Genomic DNA, 23,992 nt, shown 5'->3' on the forward strand with positions numbered 1-23,992 from the left:
CATCATGACAGACATGGACCAAAATCGTGCTTTGGATAATCCACCGTTATTGTTATGATATCACCACTTCAACAACATATGATGCATAACTTTCTACACAATAATTGGACTCTGCTGAAGGTGGGAATTATGATGAATAATAGTGACTTATTCAAAATAGATTCCTTTCTCATGCCTGCTATGATGAAGTTATCCAACAAACAGATATGAAACACACTCTTTCACTATAATGTGTATTTATTTATTAAGAGTAAGGCTGTGCTCTGTACTGTACAAGAAAAACTTGATTTTTAGTATACTAAATAAACTTGCTGAAAAGATAATGATAGAAATAACAATCTATATTTCCAAATAACTGCTCAGACTCTCACTATCTGGCTGATACAAAAGGCATATGAGGATAGTAGATTTTCATGGGTATTACAAGAGAATAAAAACTTGGAAACCCCTCACTCGGCAACAAAGCACATCTTCTCCAAAGAAAGAGATCAGTAGCTCAGCATAAACTTACTGAAAGGAAGATAGGGAGAATAAAACACACTAAATTTTCAAGTAGCTGCTTAGTTTTGCACTTCCAGGTAGATCCAAAACTTATGAGGATAGTTAAATTTTACATAATAGATTATAATCCTGGAATTGGGCAACAAAGCACAGTCTTCTCCAAAAAAGAAATATCAGTAGCTGAGTATGATGAGGTTTGTATCCTCCTCCTTTTACTTTCTCTTCATAATTAACCCCTTCAGGTAAAATGACGAGTCTAGCTCGTCATTGGTTTTTCATGCCATATCGCACAATGACGAGCTACACTCGTCATTGGTTTTTCATGCCATATTGCACAATGATGAGCTACACTCGTCATGCATACTGTTGAATATGATAATTAATTTAGTTTAAAATTTCTGGTGTACTGAATTTGACAACACCTTTTTTACTTGTGGAAATATCACAGATCCTATCACATATTGCTTACCGTTAGAATTTCTTGGTACAAGTCATGGCCGAATTGTTGTTAGTCTGTAAGATTTCATTCTTGTAAAAATTTAGTGTGAGCATCGGTCAATATATATTTCTGTAAAGGAAAAACGGTACTTTTCCGTTTGGACGGCGCAAATTTTCATTTCGCCGGCGCAAGCGATAAAGTCACCGAGTGTCGAGTTTATTGAAGTGTGTAAGATTTATTTATGGTTGGTGTGAAGAATTAACTTCAGTTAAATGGTGTGAAAAGTTCTTTCAATATTGTTCCAAAATTCAATATTTAAATATTTTTTATTTATGCATTCAAAATAAAAAACCGGGGGGGGGGGGTCGTATCGGAAGGGGTTAAGTTTGCAGTTATACATTTGAACTGATCCAGAAATTACACTTGCCTACCAGAAAAGATGAACTGAAATTAATTCATCCCTGATGACACAGTTTGAAGTTATGCATCAAGTTGGTGAGGAAGCCTGCTGACAAAAAAATCTAATGCAATTGTTAAATTGTTTGCATGTTTATCTGGTAAATATGTGGTTAATTTTTGGTTCTGTTTATCTGGTTAATGCTGAACTAATGTAACATCGCCACATGTAGCTTTTGATGAATTTTTGCAATTTTGACACTAGCAAGCATAAAACTTTCAGTTACCTATATGCTTGTAGAATTGTACAAGGCAGTATAGTTCATTCTGATTTCTTTTTTATTTATTGATGCTGATTGTTTACATAAATTTTGTAAATACAGCGATCACGTTTCTCATATTCTGAAACACTATAACTTAGTAAAAATTGTTAAATTTCATGCAGTTGTGAACTATTATTTTGAGTTAGAAACAGTAACTTTTAATTTCTTGAATGTAGAAGAGAAACACGACAAGTGAAAGATAAAATTAGTAACACGACAACCCTAAGTTTGGTGTAGATTTATGTCAGGGTCTTGATAGATTTCGAGGGCAAGCAGGTATAGCTCTCGTTTCATCAGGATCAAAGAAATCTGAAAGACTGGAAGGCAGTAGGCACAACTGTTGTATGAATTTGATTTCAGCCTACTGTTTACCGTAAACCTTTTTCTGTCTGTTTATTGCTCCATACAAAGTCATGTCACCTGGCTAATCAAAAAATGGTTTCTTTTTACTATTATGTATTTCACGCTCTCAAAGTTTGTTCCTCAGATTTGAGATCAGTTGCCATTGATCTATGATTTTCTCCCGTGGTTATTGATTAAGCATTTAAAACATTTCCCACTTGCCATCAAAAAAGACATTCCACTATTGGAAATAACTTTGTCATGCTTCCATTACATCTTTCTGTCAGTTACAAAATTGCACGGATTCTTCACAATTTCGATATTCAAGTCATTTTCTCTAATGAATTCTAGTCTTTTACTATCACTAAAATCCATGGCTCGACTCTTAAATTCTTGGGAATTTATAGCATATTGTGTCAGTGTGTTTGAGATGCATTGTCCAAACTAAAAGAGCATTAAAGTTTTGTATCAAAGAACATGAAGCTTATGTCTGAAAAGGCGAAATTAACAAATTTTTGATAGCTAATCATTGTTGGAAATTTAGTCATTTTGACTGTAGGTCTGCAAAAATCATTTGAAAAGCTTCTTCAGTGGGTAAATTGAATTTTCTTGAAGCTTTTTACATTCAAAAAGAGTTATCTTGTTTAGTTAATGACTTTAATTACAATCCAGTTCTTCCTAACACTTTTAAGATTATATTAGCTTAATTTGTCAATTTCAGTAATATTTTTGCTAATAGATGGTGCTACCTTCTTGGCAATCAACCCTCTCTCATTCAGTCTTTTGGAAACAGTCACCCTTGTTACACAGGTTCCTGTGCCTGCATACAGGTCCCAAGAGAGCTGAGAAGCTGTAGCCTCTCTGTTATGCCTCGCTAAAATGGACAAATAGCGATCTTCTCTGGCCATCCTGGTTCTTGTACGACCTTGCTCAGGCTTTCTCTCAATGGATCCAGTATCTTTGAACTGTTTCTATAGGTTACATACGACGCTGGGCATTTAATTAAACTCTCTGCATATCTGTACTTGCGATTGGCCTGCCTCTAGCCTCCCCACAATTCGTCACCTCATTCCATCATCATTGGTGGTTACTCATTTTTACTGTTCTGATGTGAATTTAACCAATTGCTGCAAGATAACACTAAAAAATTCGCCGAGGTGTGCTAGCGAACAACAATTCGTCTTACCCCTCCACATGCTTACAAAGCCTGTTTTTTTGCTGGCTCCGCCTACACACACATGTATGCTTACATATCTGCCGTACAAGATTTGCATTTTTATCTAGAAGCAGTGCTATTTCCTTTAGTTCAGTTCTTTTCATGCAATTCGATGAAATATGCCAGATTTCTTTGCTCCTAATGAAGAAGGACTAATATCTGTTTTCCTTTGAAATTAATTGAGATCTTGACATAAATCTATGCCAAACTCATGGTTGTCATGTTACTAATTTTATGTTTTAATTTCTTTTTTATAGAATCAAGTATATAAAAATGGAATTTATTCTTCAATATTAAGTGGCTAGTGTTGTAAGTTACAGATTTAATTTTATTCATAAATGTATAACTTTTTATCTGTCATAAGTTTAATAATGAATGATAAATTTACTTTTGGAACAATAGCTTTAATATTTAGTTAACAACTTAATTTATTAGATTTTAGGTATTACTAACCCAAAAGGCCAGAAAAAATATGTAGTCGCTGCATTTCCAAGTGCCTGTGGGAAAACAAATTTAGCTATGATGAATCCTTCTTTACCTGGATATAAAGTAGAATGTGTTGGTGATGATATTTGTTGGATGCGGTTTGATGAAAATGGACAGTTGAGAGCTATTAATCCTGAATATGGTTTCTTTGGTGTTGCACCAGGTATAGTTTTTAATTATTGTGAAACTTTAAAATAAAAAGTTCTGTACTTATTGTATACTCGCATTAAAATTTAAGTTGTATTCATTTGCTCAAATTTTGTATATTCCTATTTTAAATATTTTTTAGCAATATTTTATAAGGTATTCAAATCAATGTGTATTTCTGACTTGATGAATTAAACTGAAGATGAAAGAGAAATGTTGGTATTCACCTGCTTTGCAAAAGTTCCGTTTTAGTCATCTAACCTTTATGAAAGATTATATTAGTATCTTTTCTGACTAATGAAAGAAATATAAAAAGCATTTTCACTTCCACAAGAAAATGTTAAAAGGAAAATTTACTGGAATGTTCCCCCCCCCAGTGCTTGAAGAAAAGGATGATTAATTGGAAAAGAGCATGTAGATTTATTGTAGTTTTCCTGGATGTTTTTATTGCTTACAAAGTGTATGATAGAAAATAAGTGTCCATCTAAACAGCTATGCATACTGTAGTATTTCAAAAACTAAATATAGTGACTTTGATGGGGCAAATGATGATTATCTCTCTCCTGCTTCTCTTATTATTGAGCTTCATTTTAAAGCACTATCACCCTTGCCACCATCTGTGAACCTTTTATTGTGCTCTCTGTCTGTACAGTTTTGGATTAGCAGATAGCCCTTGAATTGCTTTGATTTAATCGATTAATATCATAACACTTTGCAGTTTTGAATGTGAAATTGTGCTGCATTTGTTATTCCTATTTATTTGGGTTATGTATTCATTATATCATTTTTACTATTGGTGTTATTTTGGTTTTATGTATTACTCTGTATGATTTGATAGGTCTTTTTAAAGAGCCTGGAAATGCTAATGCTAATAGATTAAAATGCCAAAATTGTGATTATCTGTGTAAGTTAATGATAATTACATTTTCACTTTAAGCCAGTTTGGCTGACAAGTGGCTTAAAAAAAAAAAGTTTTGCTTTTGCAAATTGAGCAAAATTTATATAGCTGTTTTCTCATGTATTATTTCATTTTCTGTCAGCAATTTTCAAAGTTGTTGCTTGTATATTCCCCTCCTCGATGTGATCTCAGTCATTTTGGTACTTTCCCAAACTGTGCTAATACTTGTTTGATGAACTGTGCGATACATTGTTTAGTTTCTTCTTTATGCTTCAGACGGTAAACTGTAGTGTATCTACGATAATCATCAATTACTGTTAGTATATACATACATGCCAACTTTTACTAATTTTTCGTAATTTTTACGAAAATGCGTTTGTCTTTACGATTTTATGATCGTAATCTATTTTTTTACGATTTTTTTCCTTTTTCAAGTGTTTTTAGTGATTTTTGTTGAAATTTTAGAATTTTTCGCCAATTGCATCGTGTTTTACGGCCAACTACCGACTACTTCGAATACAGTAACCTGCGGTTTCTCCCAACTCGCCGCTTAACCAGCCAATCCAATGTGCTGAACTTATTTCCCCAAGATTTTCTTTGTGGGCGCCAGATTATTTTTTTCGCATTCGCTTCAGCAGCAAGGGAATTACTCAGAGCAAGCGTGGATTGTCGCATTCTCTTTTTTTTTTTTTTTTTTTTTTTTTGTTTGCACGCGCTACGAATTTTCTTAATACGTCTTTGTTACGAAATGAGTTAAAAAAAAACGGTATTCTCAATACTTTCGGCCTGCCTACACAGCCGAAATTCCAACAATTAAAGAATCCTTCAAAGGAAATAACTATGCATTTTGCAACGCGTGCGTGTGTGACTTCACAATAAGTCACGGTGGAAGAAGCGACATTGTGAAGCATGTTAAGTCTAAAAAGCATGAAGTTAATGCTTCGGCTTCGACAACGTCAAAGAAAGTGGATGATTTTTTTTTTCGAATTCGGATGCCGATGTTATTTTGGCAGATTGTTTGTTTACTGCATTCCTCATTGAACACAACGTGCCGCTAAGCGCTGCCGATCACGCCGGTCAACTTTTCAGACGGATGTTTCCCGACTCCAAGATTGCTCAGAAATATGCTTGTGCTCACACGAAAACATCTTTTATTGTGAACGAAATTGTTTGCGATGCACAAAGTAAAATGATAGCTGCACTCCAGAACTCAGCATTTTTGGTGTCAATCGATGGCAGCAACGACAGCGATTGGAAGCTTTACCCCATCGTTGTCACATATTTCTAAAGGGAAAAGCCAACACACAGAATCAAACCCTTTAAAAAGAAAATGCTTAGAAGACTCCTCAAAGGTCAACTTTGTTAAAGAAGTTGAAGGGAAGAGGAAACAGTCTTCTATCAGCCGGGAGGAAAGGATTTTCTATCTTCTTTCTTCGGATTTGAACAAAGCATATTGTAGTTTTGTGTTAAGTACCATTAAGATTTTTGAAAGTGTAAATACCCTTCTACAATCAGCTTCGCCAAAATCTCCCTTGCTTATCCAAATTCTTAATGATCTTTTGAAAGAACTTTATACTAAGTTTGTAAAACCGTCCGTTGTGAAAAACAGTGTGTTGATTCGTGTTGCCTATAATAGTTTGGCAAATCAAAAGGATGACAATGATCTTATAATTGGAAATCAAACCAGGAACTTGTAAATTCTTTGAAAGATCATAAGAAAAAAGAATTTTTCCAATGTGTTAGAAAGTACTTTTCCTCAGCCTGTGATTACATTGTAAGGAAGTTTCCTTTGCAAAATGAAGTTCTTTTAAATGCTGAAGTGGCAAATATGAAACAAATTGAAAATTCATCTTTTGGAAAGATTCGTTTTTTTATTGATAAATTTCCATTTTTGTTAACAATTAAAGAAAATGAATGCTATAATGATGCTTTAGATGAACTACAGAACCAATTTTCTGCTGCAAAGTTTGAAGACTTTGCCAGTTCTGGAGAAGATAGACTTGATGTCCTTGTTGGTACCTTAAAAAGAATAAAAAGAGCTGATAGAACACCAAAATATGATAGACTAGCAAGAATTTTATGTGCTATTCTCGTAATTCCACACAGTACTGAGTGCGAGAGAGTCATCAGTGTTGTGAAGAAAAACAAAACTATGTTTCGTTCTTCAATTTCACCAAAAACTCTAGAAAACATTTTAATTGCTAAATGTTATGAGGAAACTAATTGTTATGACAGGAAATTTTCCAAAGAATTTTTGGCTAAAGCCAAAAAATGCACTCTAAATTCATTGCAATAATTTTTTTTGTGTAACTTTAAGTTCTCGTTTTATGTTTCCTAATAAATTTCTTAGTTACTACTTAATTGAGATTTATTAATGTAAGTACAATTTTCTTTTTTCTATTTGTATAAATTGTTATTTTTTTAATATCAAAGCATGATATTAATTCTTCATGTTCTTCTGAATTTGGGGAAGAAATCTTCTGAATTTTTATCTTTAGAGGTTGGCAGGTATGGTATATATCATGTACCACCTGGCGTTACAGTTTGCATTGGCCCACAAAGATCTGTATGCACTAAATTGAGTATATCGGAGGTTCGCGAAGTAGACTTTCTCGGAAATGGTTCTCTGCATGCTTTGGTAGCAATACAATCCTCACATGTCAGTACAGTAGAACAGGGAGCAATATTCATACTTTCAGCCATAGATTCATTGTACATCCTTAAAATATCGGCAGGATTTCTATGACCTTATTTTATATGCCAGTCATGAATGCATTCCGTATGGACTTGTTTCGTACTAAGAGCATGCTCACTTTCCTTAAGAACATACAAACATCATATCCATTATCAGTCAGCTTCTTTACGGATAATAAATTTCCAGATAGCTGCGGAACGAAAAGCACATCTTTAATCATAATCTGTATTTCCGTATTTTGATTATTCTGATATTTTACCAAGCAATTACCTTTTCCCTGACTAAGCATTGTATATCTGTTAGCTAAAGCTATTTGCTCAGGAACATAATTACTATCAAAACTGCTGAACAGAGTTTTGTCATTGCACACATGAATGGTGGCTCCAGAATCGATACACCAGTAACTATGTAAATTATTCGCACTTGTAAAGCAAGGGTGATTAGAAACTTGTTTTGCTTCATTAATGTCATATGAATTCATAGTTGCATTGACTTGTTGCTTTTGATTATGCTTAATCTTCTATTTCACATATTTCTTGCAGTCAGCCTTTAAATGCCCCAATTTCTTACAAAAGAAACAATTAGCTACTTTATTTTTATCAGCTGAAATCTTGCACATTAAAGAAGAATGTGACTTTAAAGCTTTATTCTCGCTTCCTGTACCAGGTTCTTTATTTTCGTTTTGACGAGTATACTTGTCCAAAAATTTATTTTTAGCCAATTCAATAGTTAAATCTGCTTCTAGTCGTGTTTCTAAAGCTGTTATTAACGTTGCATAATTTTCAGGTAAGTTACTTAAAATAAATGCAATGAATAAAGGTTCTGAAATTTGTTCACCTAACGCTTACTAGTTGATCCACAATAGCTTCCATTTCATTAGATGGTTGCTCATTTGTTCTTTATTTCTGTACTGCAAATTACACAGCTTTTTCAAAAGCCCAACCTTTCGGGACAGTGTTGACTTTTCATGGTACTGTTTGAGAATATTCCATGCCTTTTTCGCAGTCATACACTTTCTTATATGTCCTAATTTGTTATCTTCCAATGAAAGTCCTATAGTTGCTCTAACTTTTCCTTCTTTCGAAATCCACTTTGCTGGAGATGGAGGTTTTGTAATAATAACATCCCATAAACCCTCCTTAATCAACAAGAGTTCTATTTTAAATTTCCAAGTATAGTAATTTCGGTCATTCAGTTTTTTGATGCAGATGTGGTTTAGATCCATAGCCACCATTACATAATCGTTAAGGACAAAAGAAGAAAACAGAAGTAATCACTGTTCATCAATTTTAATTCAAAATGCTGATTCAAAATATTACTATATGCCTTTATAAAAGACTTCTAATTTGCTGGGAGCATAACTTGTTATATAAATAAATTGAAATATAACTTCATCGCAGAGATAACAGCATTTATTACGATAATGGAAAGGTAAGCGATCACAATACAGCAGCTATCAACATAACTGAAGTTCAAAGCTTAAAGTAGGTGGATTGACCAAAAATGTAGATTACATCCTTTAACACTCTGAGAGGAGAACACAAGCTATTAAAGGAAAGGAAATCATATTAATCATTACATCTGGTGACATTAGGCATTATAAAATATACAACAAACATTCCAAAGAAGAGTCATTTAAAATATGTAACTGTGTCGAAGAGCTTTTATGAAAATAATTGATACCCTTCTTTATCACTATCTGATTTCTTTACATTGTTGCAGTGGTTAAATGCTGATGAGAACATTGCTGTGAAATAAAAAATATTAAAAAAAGAAGTATGATTTCCTGATATAAATTAAGTACTAAAAAATAAACAAGTCATGGTTATTTGTTCATCATTAATTTCATATTGTAGTGGGTGATATAAGCTGGTTAAAAATGTATAATTATGCAACAAATAAAAAAATATGAATTTTGATCCAGCTCTCTGATGATTTTGAACATAGCTTTTGTAAGAGTTTGTATTAATAGAAGTATGAAGTTTATATTCCAAAATAATATGCAAGATGTAAAAATTTCTAAGAAGCTGTCAAAGCTATTAATTAATTATTCCAAACAAAATTAAGAGTTATAACTGTTACAAAATGTAAGTCTCTGTTATCAAGTTATGGCTCTCAAAAATCATCAAAATATATAACTAAATAATCAAAATGCTTTTCTAAAGTATCTTTTTGGAAATTAAGAAAATTCAACCATGTTTCTCTTGCTGAACCTTAATAGTAAAAAATCTTTTAGTCTGAGTAAAAAATTTAAATCTAGTGTCTTACAAAAACTAAATAGCTTTTATTAAAAAATTAGTGTGCTCTTTTTTTCAACAGTCTAGCACATAATTTTTCCTTTTACATATCATTATTCATAAAGAATTTTATTTAGAAAACTGTTTGATCTTGAGAAATCTGAAGTAAAAGAATTGCATCTGAAAATAAAGTGAGGACATTAGTTCTAAAGCCTGTCCTGTATACTATGTATATTAAGACGGAGATTTACTAAATTTTATTTAAATTGCTTAAAAACTAATCTATACTGTATTTCCTTGTGGATTTCCCTCCTTTTTTACTAATTTAATCGTCCGAAAAATGGAGAGGAGGAAATAGTATGAATAATTTAATTTCCAGATAATGCATTTAGAGTGTATGAATAATTTAATTTCCAGATAATGCATTTAGAGTAAGAATATAGCAAATGAAAAGTAGTCATAGCTAAACTACAGGCAATTATCAAACTATTGTTGCATGCCTACAGGTCCTAATAGGTTAAGTGCACACAGAACCAATGATAGCTTGATAAAATTTATTTTACCAAAAGAAGCACTTCACAGTTTTGGAACTTTCTGTAAAATATTTATACAGCTCTTCACAATGCAAGAGAATACAGAGTAATTACACTTCAAACTATTGAGATCATTAAACACAAAGCTGTACAGAGCGCTTCTAATGAATGAAGCTTCAAATACTCCAAATTCAGTTCTGAACTAGCAGCTCAGAGCAGATGCTATCTCTGGTCTTATATAGTTTTCACCTGCCTGGCCGAGAAATCTGTAGCACTTCTTAAAATTATTGGAAGGCATATATGGTTTAAGTTACCTCTAAGGTCTGGATAGGGTTACAGTTGCATATAATGATCAATTACATTTATTCATTTGCAGTACCCATTACAGGGACCAAACCAAAATGTCGCCAAGTTTGGTAAAAAAAAATTAGCCGTCAAAACTTTTGCCAGCTTGGTGATATATTGCCAATTTAGAGAGATAGGCATTTACTCAGATTAAATAAATGTTAAATAGACTTGTGCCTGTATTCATACTTTTCTAGCAAAGCATCTATCTCCTCTTTAGATTTTCATGTTACGTTACACAGGGAAAAAATGCAACAATTTCACATGTAGTTTCACTAAAGTTATTTACATATGTACAAAATTCATAACGATATTTCTTCTTTGAAAGAAATTTACATTCTAATAAGAATACACAGTAACATTAACATTAACATTGCAATATATAATAAGCTTATTATTGAAGGAATTAAAGCGTAATATTACAATATGTAATAAGCTTATTATTGAAGTGTTAAAGCTACAAGAAACAGTAATATTCATAAATTTGCAGGACTAGTTTTAAACATTTATATATAGAACCTGCTTCTTCAGCTGCGGAAGTGCAAAAATGCAATCTTAATAACTCTTTGTTTATACTTCCCTGTAACACTCATCTAGCCCATTAAGAAAGTTAATCCTATTATCATCTCTTTCAAATACTTTGCTATAGTTTACATTTTTTTCTATAATCATATTAAAAATATGTTTAATGTTTGTATTTTTCAGAAATATGTATATGTGCTACATTTAGGTATAAAAAGGTTTTTGTATATGTGAGACTGTGTATCGAAGTTCTTATTAAACAAATATTTTTTTGTTAGGAACATCAATGAAAACAAACCCGAATGCAATGCTCACAATTCAGAAAAACACGATGTTCACTAATGTAGCAGAAACTAGTGATGGTGGCTTTTTCTGGGAAGGTTTAGAAGATGAAATCCCTGCTGGTGTTAAAATAACTTCTTGGCTAGGAATGGAAAATTGGACTCCAGATGTTGGAAAGCCAGCTGCTCACCCAAATTCAAGGTGAGAAGTTTTTAAATATTTTGTTATCCTGAATATTCTTTGTCTTGTACTAAAGCTTCTGTATCTATCTAACACAGAATTCTGCTTGTCTAATCAACAAATCTACCCATGAAAATCCCTTCTGAATTCTCAAGGCATAGTCCAATCATTCTCTCTCATTTTTTTTTCAGGAAAATAGTAAACTCAACATTCTTAAATACTTTTTAAAAATCCTAAATACTTTTATTTTAAAATTTTTGTGAAAGTAAAATCATATTGCTGTTACATGTAAAATTTTGCTACCATATCTAAGTTACAATACTCATTTTTATAAAATTTCCTTGTCATACTATTAAGAAAGAATATTCTGTTGTCAGGACCCTAATCTCTCAAATCAAAGGTTTTACTGCTGGCAGAATGCTTCAGAGTTTACCAAGTTTACCAAACAAGAAATTTTCAAGCACTAAACAAATGTTTTCTCTAAGTGTTAATATATTTTAGTTGTTTCAGCTTGGAATTGAAACTAAAATGAATGATATCGGATAAAACAACAGAGGTTATCACAGATAGTAAAAGCTAAAACCTAATTGCAAACAACAACTTTGAAGTGAGCAATGTTGTTATTAAAATGATCTTCAGCTGATCTGCATGAGTGCAAGTACCTTAGTGAGATAATTGATATTTGCCTTGTGTAATTATTTTTAATTTGTCTTCAAAAGGGGAATATTGTGGTGCTGTTTAATTTCCTAGTACACACACACAAATGAAACATAATTGTTGTCACCAAGTTAAACTTGCTACTTAATCTATATGCCTTAAGTTTCTCGACTGTTATTTGGATGACATGTGTTTCAGGGAAAATGTTAACTTTCAAAGCTCTGTGTTTACTATGACTGTGTTTTTTTGTGTTATGAGAAATTTCATTTAAGTGAATCAAATGATCTTAAGCATTCATGACAAAGTAAATGCTGTAGCAGCAGTAGAGATTGTTAGGTATAGAATTACATGCCAGGAGTGTTGTATTGCGGAAGAATTGTTACATATTGAAGTAACCAATCTGAAGGTTGTACTTTGAATTTTCCATGAAGATAAAGCATAATAGTAGTGATTCATTCGATGAAATCTTTAGTACAGTTGAAGAAAATTTCCCTATGGAATAAGAATAATCGTATTTCCAATATTTTCCCCTAATAGTCTTATTTTTTTCTTTTCTTTTCTTTTTTATTTAAGGCTCTTTCTGCCCAGTTTAAAAGAAAGAAAAAAAAGATGTTATTGCTTTGCCTCAAAATATGCATTAAAAAGCTCTTTTCATGGTTACAAAAATTAGAGGATGGGATGAAAGAGAGAGAAATGAAATATTGCTTTTTCCTATAGATGTACATAAAGTGGACTTTTCTGGGTGATATAAAAGGGAAAAAGGGAGAAAGAGCAATTTTTTAAGTTCAACATTTTTATAATTTGATAATATGGTTTGTTTACGTCGAAATGTGGACTGTATGAGGCGATAATGTCTTTTAGTAGTTTTATTAAAACTCAACAATAATATACATGAAACATTACTTAGAACCGAAGTTCTTGATAATTGACACCGATGGGACTTGGTGTATGCCCACGAAGGAACAATTTTCCCGCCTAGTTGGCAGCATTCAGTTTGAATTGTAAGATTGCCAAGTTTGGCGCAATTACAGTTAAAGGCAGCAACATTCTGCCCCTCCCTTAGAAATAGTGTAAGGTATTACACTATTTCTAAGTTCACAAGAGTTCAGCTGTTTACATCAAAATAGATAATTTTGTTACTGGTCATTTCAACAGACCATTTGAAGTTCGAACAGTGACTACTCTTATATTGCCATCAGTACCAGGGAAAACCTCTATAATACGACCAAGAGACCATTTATTAATAGGCAAATGATCCTCCTTTATCAAAACTACAGAATTAATTTTAACATTATGTTTTTGAAACTGCCACTTGTTTCTTTGGTGGAGGTGATTTAAGTAGTCATTACTCCACTTTTTCCAAAAACCCTGGACAATTTTGGTAATTTTTTGCTAGCAGCATAATTTGTTCTCAGGCTTCTCTAGAAGTTCTGGTTCTGGAATCGCTGTAACAGTTCTAAAAATTAAAAAATGACCTGGAGTTAGAGCTTCAATACAATCGTCATCTGCCGGTAATGGAGTGACGAGCCTAGAATTTAATATACCTTCTATTTGAAGAGTCACTGTCTGAAATTATTCATAGGTAAGTTTTGTTTCCCCTACGACATGTTTTAAGGTGATATTTAAATGATCTGACTCCTGCCTCCCAAAGTCCTCCAAAATTAGGAGCTCTAGGAGGCAAAAAGTTCCATTTTACTTCTTCAGAAGTCAAGTAATTTCCTAAAGATTCATCTGGGTTCTTAACAAGATTATACAATGTAGTCAATTCTCTACTAGCACCAACAAAGTTTGTTGCATTGTCAGAAAATATGATTGAGCTTCTACCTTTACGAGAGAAGAATCTTTTTAATGCAGCAACGAAGGCATCAGATGACAAATCTGATACTAATTCAAAATGTATTGCCTTAGTGACAAAACAAACAAAAATAGCAACATATATCTTTTGAAATTGTCCCTTTCGTTGATGTTTATACTTTATATAAAATGTGCCGCAAAAATCGATCCCGGTGCAATTAAAGGGTGCACTTATACTCACCCGCTCCTGAGGAAGATGTCCCATTATTTTCTGAACTAGAATTGGTTTAGCCCTTCTACAAACTACACAATTGTGCACAATTTGTCATGTCAGTTTCCGACCTCCAAGAGGCCAAAACTTTTGTCTGACACAATTCAACAATGCTTGTGGACCTATATGCAGATATTTCTTATGGTAATGTTCCACTACTAATTTAGTGAACTGATGATTAGCTGGTAGAATAATGGGATGCTTCTGTGTGAAATTTAAATTAGCATTTTGCAAACGTCCCCCTACTCTTAGCAACTGATTTTCATCAAAAAATGGATTCAGTGATTTCAAACAGCTTTTACCTGTAACCTGAGATGTCCTTTTCAGGTTTTTTAATATCTGCAAACTATTTCACTTTGAGTTACCTGAATCAGATATAACTCTGCCCCATTGACTCCTCTACTGATAAAATTCCCCTTCTTTTTTCTTGGTTCCGATAGTTATAAATAAACCTGAAAATATAACTTAGAATATCCAATAATTTAGTATAGTTATTTGTAATATTTAGAACATTATAAAATAGATCATTAGTTAATGGTTCGACTAGAAAGTTTTGCAAATGAGTTAAATTAAAGTCAATTTGAGAGTCATTATTCACTGAAGTAGTTTGATTGGATATCTGCTTTAGTTCCTTGTGGTAATTCTCATCTAAATCTGACTGAGACACAGTTAGGGACAAATCAACTACTTCTGTTCTTAAGAATGAAGGTCCATTCCACCAAAGTTTAAGATGTTCAATTTGATCTGGGCTAACACCTCTTGAAATCAAGTCAGCAGGGTTTTCTTCTGACTTCACATATTGCCATTGAAACTCGTGTGTAAGTTGCTGAATCTTGGCAACTCGGTTAGCTACAAATGTTTTTAATACATGTGGAGAATTCCGAATCCATGCAAGAACTACAGATGAGTCACACCACATATATATCTTATCTAAATTCAATTTAAGTGCCTTTCGCACCTTATTCATTTACTGCGATAGTAACACTGCACCACAGAGTTCAAGTCTTGGGATAGAAACTGATTTTAACGGCACGACTCTTGATTTACTGCACAAAAGAACTACTGAACTGGAACCCGATTGCAGTATACATTTGACATAAATGCATGCTCCATAAGCTAATTCTGAAGCATCAGAAAATCCACGTAATTAAATTTTAACAGCATCGCTAGACAAAATTTCCGATTAATATAATTACGGCATTAATTTTAGGCATTGATGTGATGAAATTCTTCCACTCACGAGATTCCATTTTGGGAAGCACATCATTCCAGCCAATGTTTAGAAGTCAAAGCTTCCACATAAAAATTTTGGCTTTCATAATAAGTGGTCCAATTAAACCAAGTGGATCAAATATTTGAGGAATAGCTGATAAAATATGTCTCTTAGTATAGTAATCATGCAGTAGCATCTGAATCTGGATTCCATAAAATACCTAACACCTTCATTTCATTTCATTGGAAAATGAATAATCTTCAGCCTTAGTATTAACATTAATCAGCAATTCCTTGTGATTAGCGAACCATTTATGAAGCTTCATGCCTCCTCAACTGAAGAGATTCACTAACTGATTTTGCAGTTCTTTAGCTTTTTCGAAATCTTCTGCTCCTGATAAAACATCATCCATATAAAAATTTTGAAGTGCGATTGAAAACACTAATGGGAATTCCTTTCCTTCATCTTCAGCTTATTGTCGTAGGGCTCTAGTAGCAAGGAAAGGGGCACTAGTAGTGCCATATGTAACAGTATTCAGCTGATACATCTTGATTTCTTCTTGGGAATTTTTCTTCCAAAGAATTTGTTGAAATTTCCTCTGGTCTGGATCTATTAAAATTTGACGATACATTTTCTCTATATCAGCAATGAATGCAAAAGTGTGTTTCCTGAACTGTATCATGATAGAAAACTAATCTTCCTGTACTATGCCTCCACTCAGTTACTGTTCATTTAAAGATGTACCAGTTTATGTCTTTGCAGAAGCATCAAATACGACTCTTAGTTTTGTCAAACTTTTGTCTGGACGATATATTACATGATGCGGAATATAACATGATGGTTCTAAATTTACATCTTCGCATACTTCTTCCATATGGGCTAAAGCTTCGTATTCTTTGAGAAATTCTTGATACAAGGATAGTAATTTTGGTTCCTTCAGCAGTTTGCTCCATAACGAATTTAATCTCTTTAATGCGGTATCTTTAGAATTTCCTAGACGTAAATTCCCTTCTCTCTTTATAGGCATCTAGACCACATACCTTCCATTTTTATCTCTAGAATGTGTGCTTAAGAAATGATTTTCACATAATAATTCTTCCGGACTCTTCATAGGTTTATCTTTGTCTATCCTTTCAATTTCCTAAACATTCTTTATGCTTTGATTCAAATCGTCCAATTCTTAGATTAACTCACATTATGCTGAATCTTCTTATTTCGTAATGCTATAAATTTTTCCGCTGATAATATAGCCAAATACTGAATTTTGAAGTATAAGACCAGAGTTTTTCAGCGCTTTTTTTTTTTTTTTTTTTGTATTTTAATAAATCAAAAAAGATTTCAGCACCTATTAGTAAATCAATCTTTCGAGGTCTGTAAAATTCAAGATCAGCAAGTTGAACAGAATTCAAAATTCCTAAGGATCCTTTCTGTAGTCATTGCAAGCCATGATTTTGAAGTGAACATCAAAGGTTTCATTAAATTGCATTTGCTTTAGTTGAAATACTGTTGATTTAGTATTCCTTTAAAAGTAAATATGGCTCCTGCAAATCAAATAAACACAGTGCTGGTTTCAAATTTGAAAGAAAATAGAAATAGTGCTGCAGCAAGGATATTTGGTGTTGGTGAAAACTCCATACATGAGTGGAAGAAAAGTGAAACAACAAATTAATCAATATGCCAAAGATTAAATGTGCTTTGCATAAAGGACTGATGAAGTTTCCAGAAGTATGTTATTGATCCACAAAGAGGAAAAAATACCTACTGTCAATATTAAAAATATAGACGAAACTGCAGCAATGTTTAAAATGATTCAGGTAAAAACAATAGATCACAAAAGATCTCACCTCACATTAGTGTTTTCTTGCGTAGTCGATGGTACACAATTAATACCCATGGTTATTTTTAAAAGAAAAATGATGCAGAAATGTAATTTCCCAAATAGTGTTTTCATTCATGTTCACGAGAAAGGATGGATGCATGGAAATAGTGTGAAAACTGTGGATAAGAAATGTTTGGCAAAAGCATCTTGTTGCCATAAAGAATCTAGAAAGTCTTTTTAATTTGTGACATGTTCAGATCCCATCTAACGGGTAATATGAAGAAATTGTTAAAAGAGTGTAATACAGACATGGCAGTTATTTCAGGCTGTTTAACACCATCAAATCAGCTTTTAGATGTGTGTATCTATAAACCATTCAAAAAAATTTAAAACCAGAGTGAAATACATGGATATTAAAAGACAAAAAAATTATTTTTTAAAGGATACCAAATGCGTAATGCCAGTGGAAAAATAGTGTGTGAGTGGGAAAAAAAATGCATGAAATGAAATCAATCCCAACATAATTCAAAAGCCATTTAAAAAAGGTAATATATTTGATAGTCTTAGATGGAATGGAAGATGATTATTTATGGATCAGAGTAACAATGATGGTGAAGATGAAACAGAATTGTATGATATGCTTAAAGACAAATGCGACGAACTTGTTATTTTATCTGATTATGAAAATTTTTAAATTCATAAGGGATACCATTCCTTTTAAATAAACAGCAATTAGGTGCATGTAGAAATCTTATTTTGTATTTCATCTTTTCCCTAATTGTAAATCTAACATGTTTATATCTGGCGTATAATGTGCACTTGTAAATTTCAACCTTGTTCTTTGTATTAAAAGTGCATGTTGGTAATTCAAAATTTTTATTTTTAATTTAACATTTTTTTTAATCAATCCAGTTGTGCATGCACAGAATGCAGTGGCAGATATAGTGGATGGATTCAATATTTTTATAAACAATGTGTTTATTTATTAAAATATTCTTTTTCTCCTGCTGGGAGCATAAAATTGCTTCGAAAGTAATTTCATTGGTGTGTATATACAGTTTTTCTATGTAAAAATCTTTAATGCATTTTTACGAAAGGATTCTCTGTTTCCTTAAAAAATATCCCTATTTTATCTCTACACTAAGTTTTCCCCTTGTACTTACTTTACTTTCTTTTTATGTAATTATACATTAAAGAAAAATAATAGTTTTGTATTTAATGAATCTTAATTAAATAATTCTTAAGGTGTGTATTTTAATTAGTTGTTCATAAACAATCCATCTTTTATGTAAAAGCTAGAAAGGAAAAAAAATGTAAGCAAAACTTAGAAAGACATGACCTATAATTTGCAAAATTCATCAGTCCACACAATCCATGATGCCAAGATGTGCAAATGATCTTAATCCTACTATAATTTTAATAAATGAATATGTGTATCTGAATATATAAAGACAGCTATGAATGTTTGAATGTTTATTATTAAACTGTGTATAATTTTTTTGACTTTTGAACAAACAAGTTTTGAATAATTATTATCTAAGAATATTATTTTGCTCTGTATACAGTATGTGTAAATCATACTTTACTGACTCTCTCTTTATCATACCTCAGAAATGGGTAAATTTGATTTTATACTTTATTTAACTAAAAAGCACACACTATGTAATTTGTAGTTATGCATTTTAAAATATTTAATTTTTACTTGAATAGAATAAGTAGATACTCATTGCTTAGAGATAGTTATACAGTACAAAGCCCGTAATCCGGACTCATCGGGACTTCGGCGATTCCAGATTAAGGGTTTTTCCGGATTATAGATCATCAATTTAAGTCTGCTAAGATGGCATGCAGAAATTATACAATTAAAAATATGAAACTGTAATTTATGAAATAAAGAGCAATTATGATCTAAAGGGTATCAAAATTTACAAAAAAAAAAAAGCTTAATATTTATTTGTTTACTTTATTAAACATTTCTTTCAGTGTAAGTTGATCAAGTTGCTTCATTTTTTTGTGCTAAACGCACATGCATAAATATTAAACACGCACGCATTTAATGTTATGCATGCGTGTTTAATATTTACGCATGCGCGTTTAGTACAAAAAACAAAGCAACTTAAACAACTTACACTGAAAGAAATGTTTAATAAAGCAAACAAATAAATATTAAGCTCTTTTTGCGTAAATGCATTACGCGCATGCGTAAAGTATACAAAAAAAGTTTGTGGCTTTGAGGTCCGGATTATAGATCATTCCGGATAATGGACGTCTGGATTACAGACTTTGTACTGTAAACATTAAGAAGCAAATTGTTTTCACAAATTATAGTTTGATTGCACATAACTGGAGTAATGGTGTAGTAAAATTGAGAAAAAACAGTAAGATTTGTGTATTAAAATTTAATAAAATTAAGCCTATTTCATTCTGAAAAAACCTTTTTCATCTTTCTGTACAGTATATTCTCTTTATTTACAAATTCTGATGGGAATGTTGTAAATACCTTATTTACCAGTGAAATAATGTACAGAATATTAAATGAGTGGTGCTTTTCTAAGCTTACAGCAATAGGTCTGAGATTTATATATTTGAAATTGAAAGAAAGGTACTTTTTATGTTCTAATATTTATTGAAAGTTAATTTTTTAATAATTAACATTATATGTTTAGGTTTTGTTGTCCTGCTAAACAATGCCCAATTATGGATCCAGCATGGGAAGATCCTAATGGTGTTCCAGTCAGTGCTATTATATTTGGTGGCCGAAGACCAAAAGGTATGTAAGGTAAAAAATGTATGCCTGCTTTTTATTTTAACAGCAGACATATATTCATCTATATATAATTATTTCTATAATATTAACAAAATATCTTTTCTGTTATATATATATATATTTTGTAATGTAAGTTAACTTTGTTATAAGTGAAAATTTGCATTTTATAAACTGCATAATCATTAATTTACTGTCTTCTTTATAGTACTTTTATTGAAACAATCAAGGTAATAAAATTAATACGTTCTTGTAAAAACATATCTCAAATATTTATTTCATACATGAAAAGGATTTTACTCATTATTTAAATAACTATATGTAAAGAGAATGTTTAATAACAATTGTTTTGTGTGTATTGCAACATGTAAATCCAAATAAAAAACTCAGTTCTAATTAAATTTTTGAAATGCAGTTTGTCAAAATAATTTAATTATAATATGAATTTTTTTCCTGAGAACTTAAGCATTTAAAAATGGTTATTTTAACCTAAGGTGATCAAAAATAAACAGCTGAGCTGATTAAAAATTTGAGGAATTAGAACTTTTGAAGTTCATTCATTAAAAATTATTATAATTCTGTGCTATGCTGATAATAAACTATGTAGGTGTTGGAAGTTAATTTTAAGTAAGAAATAATAAACTGGCGTTTTACATAAACTGTTTTATATTAAAACTGGATATTTTGAAACGAATGCATTTTTGTAATGTTAGTTTCTGTGATGTTTTTTTAAATAGGTGTTCCTTTGGTTTATGAAGCATTTAACTGGAGGCATGGTGTTTTTATTGGCGCAGCTATGAGATCTGAGGCTACAGCTGCAGCTGAACATAAAGGTGATTAATTAGTCGCCAATTAATATTAATTTCTGAATGTTTTCTATTGCCATACATATTTAAGGCTAATCTTTGGAATATGGTAACAGGTAGTTTGGCGACATTTTGGATAGGTGATAAAGGTTACTAGCTAGGACTTTAGCAGTGTACATGGATAAAGTCAAGAGTGTGCGCAATGCCATTTTTGTGCAATTCTGGGATGTTTTTTTAAGTGAAAATAGGTCGATGACATGGATACCGTGTATGTGCAATTCTTAAAAATGCGGCAAGCAGTTTGCGATTCTGCACTTTCTTCCAATTTCGCACCTAATCTTTGTCATGATTAAGCATTTTTGTCAGTGGCATAGCTAGGGTGGGGCAAGGGGGGACATCTGTCCCCTGGCGCAGCATCCAAGGGGGGCCAAATTGATGCTACGGAATTTTTTAATGAAATGTTTTCCATCCTTGGCACACAAAAAGGGGCGCAAATTCTTCAGTTGTCCCCGGGTGCTGGAAACTCTAGCTACACTCCTGATTTTTGTTCCTTAAAAGTTCTAGCATAAACGCAATTCGGCTAGCAGATTGTTGGAAAAAAATGTTGAGTTAAAAAAGAAAAAAATGCCTTTACTTCCTGAAAACAAAATGGCATCCAAACAAAAGCTAGCAGTTTGCTGTAGCAGGGTTGGTAGCCAAATTTTCGCCAAAAAATTGCCAAGTTACGATAATCCAAAGATTAACCATATTTAACTATATGTTATTTTTGGTATACATATTTCTATTGCATTTTGATCTTTTAATATCTCCAGCTTTGAGTAAGATAGTACAGTTTCTTTTTATTTGGTATGTTTTTGTTTTTGTCATTTATTAATTGCTAATTATATTGTGCATTTGTAATAAACGTAATGTTTGCGAACAAATAGAAAACATATCAGTTTCTGAGAAAGTAATCTATATTAGGAATTAAAATAAATTAATATTTTGATTATTAGGTTGCATAAAATATGTATGTTCAAAAGTAAATAAAACAATCAGTAATGACTAACAAAAACAGTGTAATTTTGAGACAATTAGAGATGTGTAAAAATATTCTATGGGAAAATTTCTGCAGAATATATTTCATTTGCAAATTTAATAATTGTTTTATATTTATGTATGAAATGAAAATAAGATTGGATAAATACAACATAAAGCATAAATCATTTCATTGCTTTAAAATAAAAAGATAAATTCTAAAGCTTAAATAATTGTTGCATTATAAAGATTTTCCTGAAAACTCATTTCTAAACAGTATATATTTTTTAATTGCGGGGATATGCATTTGTGAATGAATATTGTTTGTATCTAGAAAATACATGCAAATCTTATATTCATTTTTAATAGAAAATATTAATTGCAATTCTTCTAGTTTAGTAATTTGTATAATTATTTTTTAAGATTAATTATAATTTTATATCAGTTAAATGTAAAATTTTATGTATAGAAATTATATTATTATTGCAAAATTGAATAATTTGAATGGGATGTTTTAAAGTATAACTGTCTGCTTTTGTGCCCAGTTGTTAAAGAATTTGTTCCTTGTAAAATATTCTGTAGAAACTGCCTTTTTGTTATCTTAGTCAAAAATTATCATTTTTGTATTTGTAAACTTAAGTTTCTATTGTGGTCTGTTGATGAGTCTGAAGTGTTAAAAATTAAGTTTATATATTAAGAGAAAATATAGTAGATTTTATAGTAAAAAGAATTATTAAATTCTTCTCGAAATTGTATCATTAACAGCATAAAGTAATTATCTGTAATCAAGCATTATTTTAATTGTAAAATGTCATTTTTGCTGTCTTTTACATGTAGTAGTAAAATACTATAAAAAGAGATTTTCTGTATTGATTGTATTTGCAGTTTTTTTTAAATAGAGTTAGAGATCATTACTTAAAATAATTTAAATGCTAAATTAACTTTCAAAGTAAATTTTTAAAATTTGAATTAGAAACATTGGCACTTTCTGATTATCTACACTCTTACACCAACAAGTTGTGAACTCATTGGTGACTATTTTTCTGCCAGACTAATGCAACATCCATTTTTCAGAATGATGGCATGCTAAGAATTCTGTACAAGAGTGATCAGTTAATAAAATTTAAAAAGCAAGAAACATAATTATTTTACACTATCACGGACATATCATTCATTTACTTCAGCAGGTGTTGTCATTGCATGAAAGATAAAGCATTTATTCTACATGTGCCCAAACTTAACCCATTCTGAAATTATTGCCATTCAGCAAAATGTAAAATCCTTAATTTATTTTTCAAATTTAACCAGTTCATCATGGTCTAATGAAGTGAGCAATTTAAAACAATAAACACATTTCTTAATAATTTAAATCTTTATTTTTAATAATATATGTAATTAACATTAATCAAAATACATTATTGTAATTAATAAGAGATATTTCAAATGCTATATGTTTGTATTTGTTTGCTATATGTTTTGCATTCAAATGCTATATGTTTTGTATTTGGTACAGAATCATTTGTTTTTTAAGTTACCTTTGCAGCATTTTAATGTTTTGGGCCTTTTTCACCCTCTCGATGTATACTTTTGTTCAATTTCATATTTGCTGCGCATCAGTTCTTAATTTTGTTATTATCTATCATAATTATTTTGTTCCTCGATGTAAACAAAGTAGATTAATTAAAAAATTGACCATTCTGAATTATTATTTATGGACATTAATTTTATTTCAAGATTCTAAAATAATACATAGCTTAAAAACCATAGTCTTCAAAATTAACATTAAGAAAATTTTTTAAAAAATTTGTTATATATTATAGCTATATTAGTGTACTCAAAATATGCTAAATGAGACAAAAGAGGATGCGAAGTAAAACAGAAATTGGAAATGTTGAGTGTTTAATAACAGTTCAAGAAATTTATATATTAAACTTAGTTTTAAGTGATGTTAAATTATTATGTCTGTTAAATTATTATGCTTCATATATGATGTTTTTCAAAATATTTTAAGCAAGAAAAAATTGCTTCATTAGAAGGAAATTTAAATACTTGAATTAATTTTTAATGTAAAATTTCCTGCTTCATAATTTGTAATCTATAAGACTCAAG

The 23,992-nt window shown here is 31.2% G+C and overlaps 1 protein-coding gene across 2 annotated transcripts in view; it reads left to right on the top strand.

The window, feature by feature from the left end:
• LOC118180381 (phosphoenolpyruvate carboxykinase, cytosolic [GTP]-like) overlaps window positions 1-23,992 on the top strand; it is a 128,978-nt gene that overhangs the window by 100,004 nt on the left and 4,982 nt on the right. For both annotated transcript variants that reach the window (XM_085826366.1, XM_085826365.1), the window contains 4 exons: window positions 3,653-3,866; window positions 11,359-11,563; window positions 19,963-20,066; window positions 20,798-20,893. In XM_085826366.1, the coding sequence (XP_085682492.1) occupies window positions 3,653-3,866; window positions 11,359-11,563; window positions 19,963-20,066; window positions 20,798-20,893 (619 nt within the window). The remainder of the gene's footprint in view (window positions 1-3,652; window positions 3,867-11,358; window positions 11,564-19,962; window positions 20,067-20,797; window positions 20,894-23,992) is intronic.

The sequence above is a fragment of the Stegodyphus dumicola genome, chromosome 1 (assembly GCF_044657685.1).
Source record: "Stegodyphus dumicola isolate Sdum_Otavi_A_Nest chromosome 1, ASM4465768v1".
Classification (NCBI taxonomy): domain Eukaryota; kingdom Metazoa; phylum Arthropoda; class Arachnida; order Araneae; family Eresidae; genus Stegodyphus; species Stegodyphus dumicola.